General features: G+C 38.7%; 1 protein-coding gene across 3 annotated transcripts in view; it reads left to right on the top strand.

Annotated features, from left to right (window-relative positions):
• The first annotated feature begins 1,316 nt into the window (after positions 1–1,316).
• Positions 1,317–12,956, top strand: part of TAX1BP1 (Tax1 binding protein 1) — an 87,892-nt gene continuing 76,252 nt past the window's right edge. For all 3 annotated transcript variants that reach the window (XM_027102317.1, XM_027102316.1, XM_027102318.1), the window contains exons 1-2: positions 1,317–1,462; positions 8,871–9,039. In XM_027102317.1, coding sequence (XP_026958118.1) covers positions 8,878–9,039 — 162 coding nt within the window. In that variant the 5' untranslated portion in view covers positions 1,317–1,462; positions 8,871–8,877. The remainder of the gene's footprint in view (positions 1,463–8,870; positions 9,040–12,956) is intronic.

Genomic DNA, 12,956 nt, shown 5'->3' with positions numbered 1-12,956 from the left:
TTAATTAATTAATTTTTGGCTGCATTGGGTCTTTGTTGCTCACCCAGACCTGGGCTCAAACCCTTAGCTCCTGCATTGGCAAGCAGATTTTTAACCACTTCACCACCAGGGAAGCCCTATATTTACTTTACCTAAGAGACACAGACTACTACTAGAAGGTTGCTAACAGTAACACGAGTGATTACTGATATTATCACACCATTTTCTTCATCGGTAAAATACGGAGATTGGTACTAAATGATCTGTAAAGAGTCTTCTGAAATCTATGATCAAATATGATATACAGAACAATACGTAGTTCAAAGATTTCAATATACAGGGAACAAATCAGTCTGCAGATATTAAGAACCTATATTATCAAAGGCATTGTAATCTTAAAATATGTGGAAGTAAATTACATTGAAGAGGATTTTGTATGTTCTGAATTTAGAAGATGCTTCAACGTTTAACTTGATCTAATTTATTATCCTTCCTTCATTGGTGATGTTGCAAATTTTATCAGGGCTTTACGGCAACACAGGAACATAGTGAATTAGAACAGAACACACTTACTTCCGAGGAGTTAGAATTTAAACTGAATGCCTACTCTAAGGAGGGTAAGATGTATAAAAGAGTGACTTCAGAAATTATCATTGAACGGAGAATACAGGGCTAAATTCATGCACACAAAATAACATAACAAAAGGATTTAACAACTCATAGAACGAGGTCAGTGCTGGAGCAAGCAGAAATAGAATCACTGAGCATTAGAACCGAAAATTTCCTAGGAGAAACCGAGGATTTACAGAGAACAAAACCTCGTAGTTAAGCAAGCCCCGGACTGGATGAACCAGGACTTGGGAAAGAGCCCAGGAGTGAGCGGTCGCCGCCCCAGCCGCGTGATCCTCCTTTGCTTCTATGGTTCTCTACTTTCCGATCCACAAAATAAATGGATTCGCTTAGATAGATTTTTAAAGATCCAGGCAATGACATGGTACTAATTCATACACCTCAGGGCTACCCCTTCCACTTAACTGGTAAGTTACTTAACTTTCGGCCACAGTAATAATTAAAAAGTCAAAAATGCATTATCCAAACGGACCCTGTTTGGTTGCCACAAGGTCTCTGAGCGAAAACGGCGAAGAAGAAGAAAGAGGAGGAAGAGCCGAGCCGAGGGAGAAGGCCGGTTCGGATCTGTTCGGATCCAATGGCAGGGCGTCAGGAGCTAGGGTGGTTAAAAGACCGTGCGACCAAATTGGCGTTTCAGCGATTGGCCCAGACCGACGCAGCTCGGCGGCGGCGGCGGCGGCGGAAGGGGCCGGGCCGTGGACGGAAGTGACATAACGCCGGCTTTTGGTCTTGTGGGGAGGTGTAGCAGGTCGGTAGAGGGAGACTGTGCTGGCGGAAGAGGCTCGGCGGCTGATGGCGGCTCAGGCTCGGAAGCCTCTCTAACATTCCCCTCTCCTCAAGAGTTCCTCACTCGGTAAGTGCCTTCCTCGGCCCGCCCCAGCGCCTTGTGCGGGGCGGACGCCCGCTGGAGCTATCTGGGGGCTCGTGATACGTCCCTCTGCTCTAGCATTTAGGGGCCTGGTCGGTCTCGGGAACGGTCTCCGTTGTGGCGGTGCTGCCGAATGACGATGCTTTCCTTCCCGACGACAAACCTTTCCTCCCGGACTGCGATTGTGACGATGGTGTGGGCAACTTCGGTTAGCAGTGGAGTTGGAAAAAGCGACGGGTGGCCGCCCCACACGGTGGGGAGGCCCTGGATAGGCTTTCGCTGTTTGGGGGAGCCGTGTGGGACGTGGGCCCTTTGGCGGGGGGGCGAGTGACGCGGGGGACCCCCGGAGAAGAAAGTGCCTTGCCCGAGGCTCCACTCTAAGGTGAGTATTTGGAGGGCAGCGTGTGTGCTGCCGGGGCAGGTAAGCTTGGGAAAACATCTAGGTCGTGTCGTGATGGGACGCTCGGGTTTGCCCGTGCGTAGTGAAGCCCAAGTGTTTTGGTTTGAGTCGCCATGGATTAGGAGGCGGAGACTGACTGCGGGCCGTGGGCGGAGTTAGCGGTTTGGGCTGGTTCTCCGACTTCACCTGGGCTGCAGAATTAGTGAATGCTTTCTTGTCTGTTTATAAATGGCCTTACGCCTAGTGCTCGAGGGATCTTAAATATTCCGAGGAGAGTCACGTTTCACTTTGCTTAGGCAATTTTTCTTGATTTCACAACTGTCCCTTCCCAACACCCCCGGAGGTCCGCAGGTTGTGGACAAGTCCCGACAGGCGCTTGTCGTTTCGGGGAATCTTTGTTAAGAGATTAGTGTGCGTGTGTGTGTACTGATAAACATATATTACCTTATTGGTAATAATTTCGTTTGAGAACGCCGTGACATTTGACTTTCTACATATATATTTTTTTGATTTTTATTTTTTAATTTTTTTAACATCTTTATTGGAGTATAATTGCTTTACAATTGTGTGTTAGTTTCTGCTCTGTAACAAAGTGAATCAGTTATATGTCCCCATATCTCTTCCCTGTTGCGTCTCTACATATATTTTTAGGTTTCACAAAGTAGTTATGAATTGCTATTGTGTCAGGGATGGGAAAATAAATCTTGTTTTCGATTCTTCATTCCACTCATCGTAGAATTTCTACAAGCTGCATGCAACAATTACTAATTATAGTTTTGGAGCTCAATTCCCAAAGTATTTAAAGAGATCATTTGAGTAACATGTTAATCTAAAAAAATGGGCTGATTACCCTCAGAGTGCTATTTGGGTATAGAAAAGGGGCTGAGGCCAGGCCTTCCTTTCGTTCTTATCAAGGATAAACTTGATTTCTTGAAGGATTACTTGATTACGTTTTCTAGTCATCACATTGTTAAATTGCACACCGCTGTTTACAATTATGGCTGCAGACATTTGTGTAGACTTAACCAGTAAATATCTTTTCCTTAACAAAAATAACAGGTATTTTGGAATTAAAATTTCAACCGTTTTAATGATGTTAAATATTTATGAAGGATCGTAACTATGCTCCTTTTTTACTGCTTTGGGGGAATTGCCTCACGTGAAGTTTATTGGATTGCATTCTTTTGGAATTTGTATGTTACTAAGTAAAATTTTGGCTGTATCCACTTCTAGCCTTTTAAAGTTTATTTTGCCCCAAATAAACTCTTACAAGAAGGTAAAGGTACCCTCCCCTCTAATATAATAAAAAGCCAAGATCATAGCTTTTTAGAAACCAACTTTTAAAACAATCTAAAAATTAAAGTGGTGTGAGTGACACCTGGGCAGAGTGTAGTGGTACTCAGTTGTAAATCATTCTGGAGATTGGGAGGACTGTAAGAGTGCAAATTGACAGATTGGTGGATTTGCTTCTGCCTCCGGGAAGGATTGCTGATAATATTTTTCTGGTCTGTAAACCAGCTGATAGTCTTTGTTTGAGCTGAAGTATAAATAATTGGAAGCTATTAGAATATCAGATGTATTTTTTCCCTTCAGATGTTCAGTTTCCTCCAGGACTGAAGTTCGGAGATTAATTTAAAAGTTCATATAGTTTAAACTGAATATTTTAAAAAACTTTCACTAAGTTTGTCAACCACTATGTGTAATGTGTTTCTATTGCAGAAGGTCATATGTGAGTTTTTATTACTAATTTTTGTCTACTTTGGTTTTACTAACTTTTATTATGGAAATTTTCAAAATACCCAGAAGGAGAACAAACAGTTAAAGGAACCACTATTTTGCTAACCTTGGTTTATTACACTGTCAGCACATTTATTTTTTCCCCTGGAGTTTTTAAAGCAAATCCTGGACAACAAGATATTTCACCTATAATTAGTTTACCGTCCGTCTTTAACTGGTAAGGACTTTAAAAGAAATACAGTCACCATAATAATATTATCACATAGAACAAAATTACCTTCTTTTTGAATTCTAAGTGTTAGAATTGACAAATTATATACAATATTTATCTAAATTAAAAACCTTAATTTGATTCTGGACATTTAATGCACAGATTCTTAATATGGTCAGTTTCCTACTTTATTTGATTAAGGCTTACACATTTTGGGCTAGTTAAATAAAATGTGTATCAGGAGCCACTGGAAAAATACTACCACAAAAGCCAGATCTGGTTTGGGCTTGAAAAAGTTCCAAGAGGAAGAAGTAAAGATAACATTGAAATCCTCACCCTTCACCCCCCAAATTTATTCTAGCTACTTAACTGAGTGACCACTGCATATTAGTTATTTTTTCCTTAGGTATTGATGAATCCTCAAAAATAACAAAATTGGACTGTAGACCAAAGTTTACAGCATAACACATAAAAGGAACTCTAGAGATGTTAGAACTTTGGGGAATAAAGTAGGAAACATGGGAGAGGGCACTGCAAGGCAGCATGTATTTCAGACTTTGTTTCCCAGCCAAATCTGTCTGGTCCTTTTTTTTTTTTTTTTTTTTTTTCCCCACCAAATTTTTTTGGTTTTTTTTTTTTTTTTTTTTTTTACTGTTCTCACATATCTTTGTTTTTTATTTATTAATATTTTTAATTGATGTAACATTGGTTTATATTATATTAGTTTCATGTATATAACATTGTATTTCTACTTCTGTATACACTACAGCATATTTACCACCAAAACTTTAGTTTCCATCCTCCATCAAAGAGTTGGTACCCTTTACTTATATCCGGCCCCCCCTCCCCGCCCCGCCCCTACTCTTGTTCTTCGTATATCCAGGTTTGGTTTCGTTCATTTATTTTGGGTTTTTTTGTCTGTTTCCTTAATTAGAAAACTTTTACTAATTCTTCGCTTACGTCTTAATGTACGCATGTTTCTAGAGGTGTACTTTACTTTAGAGAATGGGAAACAAAATTTGATATGGTAAAGCTTGTTCCACTTCCTTTTGTGGTGGGGGCTATATTTCCTGTCTCCAACTGAGGCAGTTTTTTCTTTACTCAGGATGTTAGTGAAGCTACACTTCCCAAGCATTACCACAAGGTGATGCAGTGACTTTGTGTATTACTTCTCCACTGGGTGGTGTGTGGGTCTGTGTGTGTGCGGGTCTTTGTGTGTGCCTGTGAGCATGTGTGTAGTGTATAAATCTGCCTGTGAATCATCTTGATACATTAGCATTCTCAGTGAATTTCAACATTTTTATAAGCTTGCCCATCTTTTCACTCTGTTTCCTATCTGTGTGAAGAGTGAAACAGGAACTGTATGGGAATTAGATATTTTACTGTTTAAAATAAGTTGATTCATGTTGTAATTACATTCAGATTACATTTATCCATGTTAACTTTTTTATGACTAGAAGCTGTATTGGAAAATTAATTAAAAAGTAATAATGAGAATGGAATGACTTTTGTAAAATATTTCTATAGTTATAGTTGCATTGAAATGTTTAAAAAGGTTGGAGTGTTGGTGAGAGATTAATGAAGGTTATTAATGGGATAATTACAGATTATCATGCTATAAAGATTTGTAAGCATCGTGAATATATTTAAAGTCTGATGTTAGGGTTTTATATTAAAAACTTGAATTTTGGGGAGAGGGTTTAAAAATGAAATTTCATGTTGATGTGTTTATTTAAAATAATGAAAAGAATACATTAAATATACTGGTAAAAATTCAGTCAGTTGAGTTAAAAGTTAAGGTCCTCTTAAGTTCTCCTTTCACACATAGCCCTCATGAGTAAATATTGTATGATGTGTGCTTTTTGAGTCCCTTTTGATGCATTTATAAGCATGTATACACATGTACATATATAAATACATATGTGTATACCTTAATGCTATTTTATACCTTAACTTTTCAGTGAAGTAAAAGTCTAAGGTTGGATTATCGATTTTTAAACACTGTTGTAATTGAGGTTAAACAAAAGTTTAAACTCCACTACCTTGTTTTATAACAAATAATTACTGCTTTGTTTGTTTAGTTTACTTTAGGAAACAAGTTTTATGAAAAAAGTTTCATTCTTAAATGGCTTTTAATTAAAAGCATGGGAAATTCATCCTAAGCTAGCCTTATTTTCTCCTTACTGAATATCTGTCTCAGAGAAACTTAAATATTCACTCTCTTCATACAAAAACATTACTGATTCACTTGCCTCAGTTTTGGTAGTTGTTATCTGAAAGAGTTTGGTTCATCAGTTAACTATAGTCTCTCTCGGGTATTTTATAACCAATAGTGAACATTTTTTTCAAAACCAGAATCAAGGGTTTGTTTTTTGTTTTTTTTTTAAGGAAGCCACTGACTTGAAAGGAGATTATCATTAGTGACTTCATTAACATCATGACATCCCCTTGAGCCCATATTTGCTCAGACTATTCAAAGAAACAAAGTAGTAGAACTCTTCACTTACTTTAGGCAGTTTCTACCGTTTGTGCTACCTTTTCACTTTCCTGAAGGCTTTGGGTTACCAGCTGGAGAGTATTGACTGTTAAGTCCTTCTGTGAAGTAGGGTCGCTGGTAATAAAGCCTTTTTGTTAGTGCAGAGGTACAGGAAGTTTATTACTGAATGCATTCTCTTTACCTTGGAATCCTGGCAAACCTCAGGTGGGGAGAGGCTGACAGACATCCAGCCTGGAATTCTACCACAGTGGCTTCCAGGTTGATGATTGACTGTCTCTTTATGGGATGTCTAGTATATTGTGTGTCCTGTAAGTACAAAGCAGTATTTTGACCATAACAGAAGCAGAGAACACATAAGAGGAAAAGTAGACATTTTTTAAAGTGTTTATTTCAGAACTTTAAAAATTTGCCTTAGTATTTCAAACAGATCAGCAAAAGAAACATTTGTAAAAGCATATTGTCTTAGATTTTCCTAGCAATAAAGACTTCTTAGTAATTGTTAAAATGTGAGTAGTTTTGGGAATTCCTTGGTGGTCCAGTGGTTAGGACTCGGCACTTTCAGTGCTGTGGCCCAGGTTCAGTCCCTGGTCAGGGAACTAAGATCCCATAAGCCATGCAGCGTGGCAAAAAAAAAAAAAAAAAAAGTGAGTAGTGTTACTTCTGTGCTTGTCCTGTAGAAAATTCATAGATTTGTGAAGTAAGTTAGAATAATTTGGTCAGCAAATTCTTGTCCCAGTTTTTCTCATTGTTTACAGAGATTCCTGTTTTGATGACTCAGAAGTTAAGTGCCATAGTGTCAGTGTCATTGTTTCTGATGTGGTACTGTAGGATCAATGACTGTACTGAGTCTGTGACACACTGTACAGAGATATATTTTTTGAGTAAATCCTCAGTTGTATCATTTTTCTCAAAAGTAGAGCACAAGATACGGAAAACATTTGGGTCTTGCAGATTTTTATAGGCGACTTTTACCATTCATCTGCTAGCTGGTGCTTGGTGTTCACTAAACCAGTGAGCATTCACTGAATCTATAATAGATTCTCAACAGTATGTGTTTCATTTACACTATACATTTAAAAATACATTTATTTTTAATCAGTGAATGTATGGAAACTGTACAATAATACTGGAAGTCAAGGTAGGATGAAAGGGTAGAATTGGTATAGGTAGAGAGGAACAAATAGGCTCTGAACTATTTCAAGTAGACCAACTGAGATTTTACATCATTTGAGAGATTTGAACAAGTATGAACCAGAAGCCCAAGAAGACAGCCTAGGTCTGGGAATCTAGGTGAGATTTGCTAATGGAGACTTAAATTGTTGGGTTGGGTCAGAGTCTAAGTAGTAGTTCTCTATCCTGGCTGTATACAGGATTGAGATTACTTGGGGAGGCTTAAAAAAAAATGCTTGGATATACACACACATGCATGTGTGCGCCCAGGTCCCATTTCCGGAAATTCATTGTCTTTTCTTTTTCTTTTTTAAGACCCCTAATGATTCTGATATCTAGCCAGGGTTGAGAAAAAGCTGGTCCAGGCGATCATGAGTGTGGGTCAGGAATGCAGGCACAGAGAGGTTAGCATCAGTTACAGGAGCCTAGGGGAGGGACGGGATGGATCAGATTAGGGAGGAAAATGATGAAGTTCAAGAGTTCAGCATAGAAACACTGCTGGCTCATTTGGTTTCGGTTGCAAAAGAAGCAGAGGGTTAGGCTTTGCAGGAGAGTTGAGAGTTTGTTTTTGATTTTGGTTTTTAAAATTTTTTAACTTGGGACTTCCCTGGTCGCGCAGTGGTTAAGAATTCGCCTGCCAACGCATGGGACACGGGTTCGAGCCCTGGTCCAGGAATATCTCACATGCCACGGAGCAACTAAGCCCGTGCACCACAACTACTGAGCCTGCGCTCTGGAGCCTGCGAGCCACAACTACTGAGCCCAATGCCACAACTACTGAAGCCTGCATGCCTAGAGCCCATGCTCTGCAACAAGAGAAGCCACCGCAATAAGAAGCCCACGTGCCGCAGCGAAGAGTAGCCCCTACTCAACGCAATTAGAGAAAGCCCGCGCACAGCAACAGACCCAACGCAGCCATATATAAATAAATAAATATTTTTTTAACTCATGTAACTTTCTGAGCCATATTGTAAGTTAGTTACTTCTCAGTTTGTATTTTTATATTTAATCACATTAAAAAAAATTTATTTATTTATTTGGCTGTGCCAGGTCTTAGTTGCGGCATGTGAACTCTTAGTTGTGGCATGTGGGATCTAGTTCCCTGACCAGGGATCAAACCCAGGCCCCCTGCATTGGGAGCATGGAGCCTTAGCCACAGGACCACCAGAATTCCCTTTAATCACATTTTTAAGAAGGAGTTCCAGTATTAAATATATTATATTTACAATATAATATAAATATAATATAAAAGTATGTCTTTTCAGTAATTATGGTATGAAAATATCCATGTAATTTGCATTAAATGTTATGTATTTTCTGAAGGTATGAGTTTTTTCTTAGTTGGTATCATTAAATTTGTATGATTTACTTGTTTTAGATTCGCAATGACATCCTTTCAAGAAGTTCCACTGCAGACTTCCAACTTTGCCCATGTCATCTTTCAAAATGTGGCCAAGAGCTATCTTCCTAATGCACACCTAGAATGTCATTATACCTTAACTCCATATATCCATCCCCATCCAAAAGATTGGGTTGGTATATTCAAGGTAAGAGGACTTTCTCCATATTTCTTCCATGTAGGTACTCTTTATTTTCTTCTTAAGAGGTTGACAAGTAGTTTATACTAGTCTTGTCTTAACTCTACTTTAAGGGTCATTTTTGTAAACATCAAATGTAAAACATTGTGTAAACATGAAATATTTAATAGTGCAAGGTAGTGTACAACAAATGTTATGACCTTCAGTTCAGCACACTTTCCTCTCTATGATTAAAAGGTTCAACTTAAGTTCTTACAGAAATTTTTTCAAATCTTTTTGTTTTTTCTTCTTCTGTTTTCTCCATTCCTTATCTAAAAAACATGATCTTTTCCTTTGGGTTACTATATCATTTACTATCTTGTCATTTGTAATTAATTTTGTATTGCTCTACAACTATGTTATTATCTCTTCTATTGTCCTGCATTGTTTAAATATTCCTTATATTGTCTTATGCTTTTATAAGAGTATTCTGTTTTACATGACTAAATAGTAAATTCTTTGATAGCAAGAGTCCCAGTTCTAATATTTTGCCAATCATTTTGTGTACTATATGCTTGAAAATTACATTGAAATGGTCATTAAAGTGTTGGAAGTTTTTTGGCAATTTCAGTTCCTGAGGATGTAATGGAGAACCAAAACATACAAAGGTCCTTTGAACAGTCAAAATAGTGTCATAAATGTCTAAACAGTAAAACTTACTTTTCTCCTTGGTTACTTTAGATTCTCCCTAAGAATCAATTTATTTTATTTTAGATGTGATTTATTAAAATCAAGACCATTAGGTCTTGAAATTTTGATTGTGTGGTCTGTATAAGTTAAATAGCAAAGTAGAAAGAAATAGAGTAGCCGCTAGAATTAGGCACATGTAAAGTACTTAGAAGTGAAAGTCTGGCCTAATAGAGTGAGGAGGGCAGAAAAACTATATTGGACAAAACAGAGTTTTGGCATTTAATGATATTTCAGTCCCTTTTTTTTTTTTTTTTTGCGGTACACGGGCCTCTCACTGTTGTGGCCTCTCCCGTTGCGGAGCACAGGCTCCAGACGCGCAGGCTCAGCGGGCCCAGCCGCTCCGCAGCATGTGGGATCTTCCCGGACCAGGGCGCGAACCCGTGTCCCCTGCATCGGCAGGTGGACTCTCAGCCACTGTGCCAGCAGGAAAGCCCTCAGTTCCTTTTTGAATTGAATCCCTTATCCCTGGTGTTGCTGGATAGATGAGTCATTTACTCTTTATTTAATTTTTTTTTTTAAGGCTTGTTAGATTCCAATGTGGATTCCAGTATGGATTCCAAAAGCTTCATTGTAAGCTTTTTATGAAATCAGTATCAGTTTAAATTTTATGTAAGAGATGAATAGCAAGTTAAAGATACTAAGAATTGGCATTTTCTGCAAGAATGAGTCAGAGAGGAAGAATAGAGCAGGGTAATGAGATTGAGGGAAGGGAAGGGCATTCCTGGCAGGAAAATGGCTTAAGCAGAGGCACCGGGGTGAGAATGTTCATGAGAATGAATTAGTTTAACTAGAACATAAATGTAATTTAGGGAAGTGGAGGGAGATGAAGTTAAGCGTCAGTCTTGCCATGGAGGATCTTCAGTGTTAGGCTAAACAATTTGCAGACTTTTCCATATGGGCAGTGGGAAGTCTGCATATGTAGGTGTGGAGGCTGATGTGTGATAAATTGTATTTCAAGAAGATGAATCTTCACGGTTTTCTTTCAGACTAATTTATGTCTTCCTTTTTTTTCTCCCCATTTTTAGTTAATGGCCTATTGTTTGAGCCAAAAGCTTATGAATTTCTCTTCAAATCCAGCCAAACACCAATTCTATCTATTTTCCTGCCTACCTATTAATGCATTTTTAATATCACAGCCCTAGTTCATGCCCTCCTTATTGATTTCTAAGATGATTGCAATAGGTCACCTGTTTTCCCTGCTTTCTTTCATTCTTCTATTTGTTCTTCAAACTGCTCTATATAAACTATAATAGAAAATGAAAATCTGAACATATCTTCCTCTTGTTTAAGTGGTTCTTCATCCTCTATGGGATAATGGCAAGACCAAATAACTTAGTGTGCCAAATAGGGCTCCTTTATACGACTTGATTTATAGCTTCCTTTTTTGTCATTGCCTGCTTATTTTTTGGCTTTGATAACGTTAAACTATTATCTCTTAACTTGTGTACTCCAAGGACCGTAACTTTTCTCCAAGCAGTAATACTTACATAAATACATACATGATAAATAAGTTTGTATAGAATACCCTTTCCATCTTTTTTGCCTGGATAATACTTAAAACTTAGTGGGAAGTTTAAGCGTGTACTAAAAATTTTGAAATATACAGGAAGACTCAAGGAAGAAAATAGATCATGTTTTAATACTATTTTAATGCTTACCTAGAATAAGCATTGTTAACATATTGGCATATATCTATAATTAATAATTATACACATACTTTGTATGTAATAAAGTATACACACATGCTGTTGATGCATTGTGGAATTCATGGAAATGTTTCCAAATGTTTACCATTAAACAATGCTTAATATAGATCTCTGTATCTGTTTTTATTTTGTTTGTCATTGTATTTCATAGGATAAGTTCTTGGAAGTGGAATTGCCATGTTTATAGCATTGAATTTTTTTTATTCTTATTTTTTATTTTTTTTGCGGTATGCGGGCCTCTCACTGTTGCGGCCTCTCCCGTTGCGGAGCACAGGTTCCGGATACACATGCTCAGTGGCCATGGCTCACGGGCCTAGCCGCTCTGCGGCCTGTGGGATCTTCCCAGACTGGGGCACGAACCTGTGTCCCCTGCATCGGCAGGTGGACTCTCAACCACTGCGCCACCAGGGAAGCCCAGCATTGAATGTTTTTAAACACTTGACATGTACTGCAAATTGATTGCTGTCCAGAATGATTTTGATAGATATGATATTGACAAGGTAGGCAGGGAGAAAGTGCCCAGGTAGTAATTTTAAGGGGAAGGAATGAAGGGAAAGTGTGTTGTGTGCTTGAGAGAGTGTTAAGGAATTTAATTTTCCTGGGACAGGTACCAGGTTTAGAAAATGGGAAAAGTTAGTTTGGATCACGTAGATTGCTTTAATATTTAGCTGAGGAATAATTTTTAAGCAGAGAGTAATAGAGTTTAGAGGTGAACTTTAATCTCCTAGTGCTGAATAAGATAAATTGGAATTAGAAAAGAATGGAGGTAGAGAGAATGGTTTTTTTTTTTTAATAAATTTATTATTTATTTTTGGCTGCGTTGGGTCTTCGTTGCTGCGCGCAGGCTTTCTCTAGTTTTGACGAGCGGGGGCTGCTCTTCGTTGCGGTACGTGGGCTTCTCATTGTGGTGGCTTCTCTTGTTGTGGAGCACAGGCTCTAGGTGCACGGGCTTCAGTAGTTGTGGCACTTGGTCTCAGTAGTTGTGGTTCGTGGGCTCTAGAGCACAGGCTCAGTAGTTGTGGCACACGGGCTTAGTTGTTCCGTGGCATATGGGATCTTCCCAGACCAGGGCTCAAACCCGTGTCCCCTGCATTGGCAGGCGGATTCTTAACCACTTCGCCACCAGGGAAGTCCCAGAGAGAATGTTTAGACCATCTTCATTTTCTAAGTGAGATCAAGCCTTAGAGAAGGGAATCAGTTGTGGGTAATAATCTGTAAGAGGCATCTATAGGGTTTGTCAGCTATTAATTGAATGAATTGGGACTGGAACTCATTTATTGAGTACACTCAGTAATGAGGAGCAAGGTCATGTGCTGAGTTGGGGAGGGCTTGAGTATGGAGAAGATATGGTCTTGCTACTGTGGAAGAATGTCATAGGGAATTGGAGTAGGTTAACCAGGAGATTTCTGAGCAGCCATTTTGTGAGTTTGTCTAGAGAGATTGAGCACCTAGAATTGAGTGAAGAATTCCAAAAGTGGGTATCATTCAGAC

Source organism: Aethalodelphis obliquidens, unplaced genomic scaffold (genome assembly GCF_003676395.1).
Source record: "Aethalodelphis obliquidens isolate GAN/ISIS:26980383/991018 unplaced genomic scaffold, ASM367639v1 scaffold5, whole genome shotgun sequence".
Lineage (NCBI taxonomy): Eukaryota > Metazoa > Chordata > Mammalia > Artiodactyla > Delphinidae > Aethalodelphis > Aethalodelphis obliquidens.
This window is presented reverse-complemented; position numbering and strand designations above follow the sequence as displayed.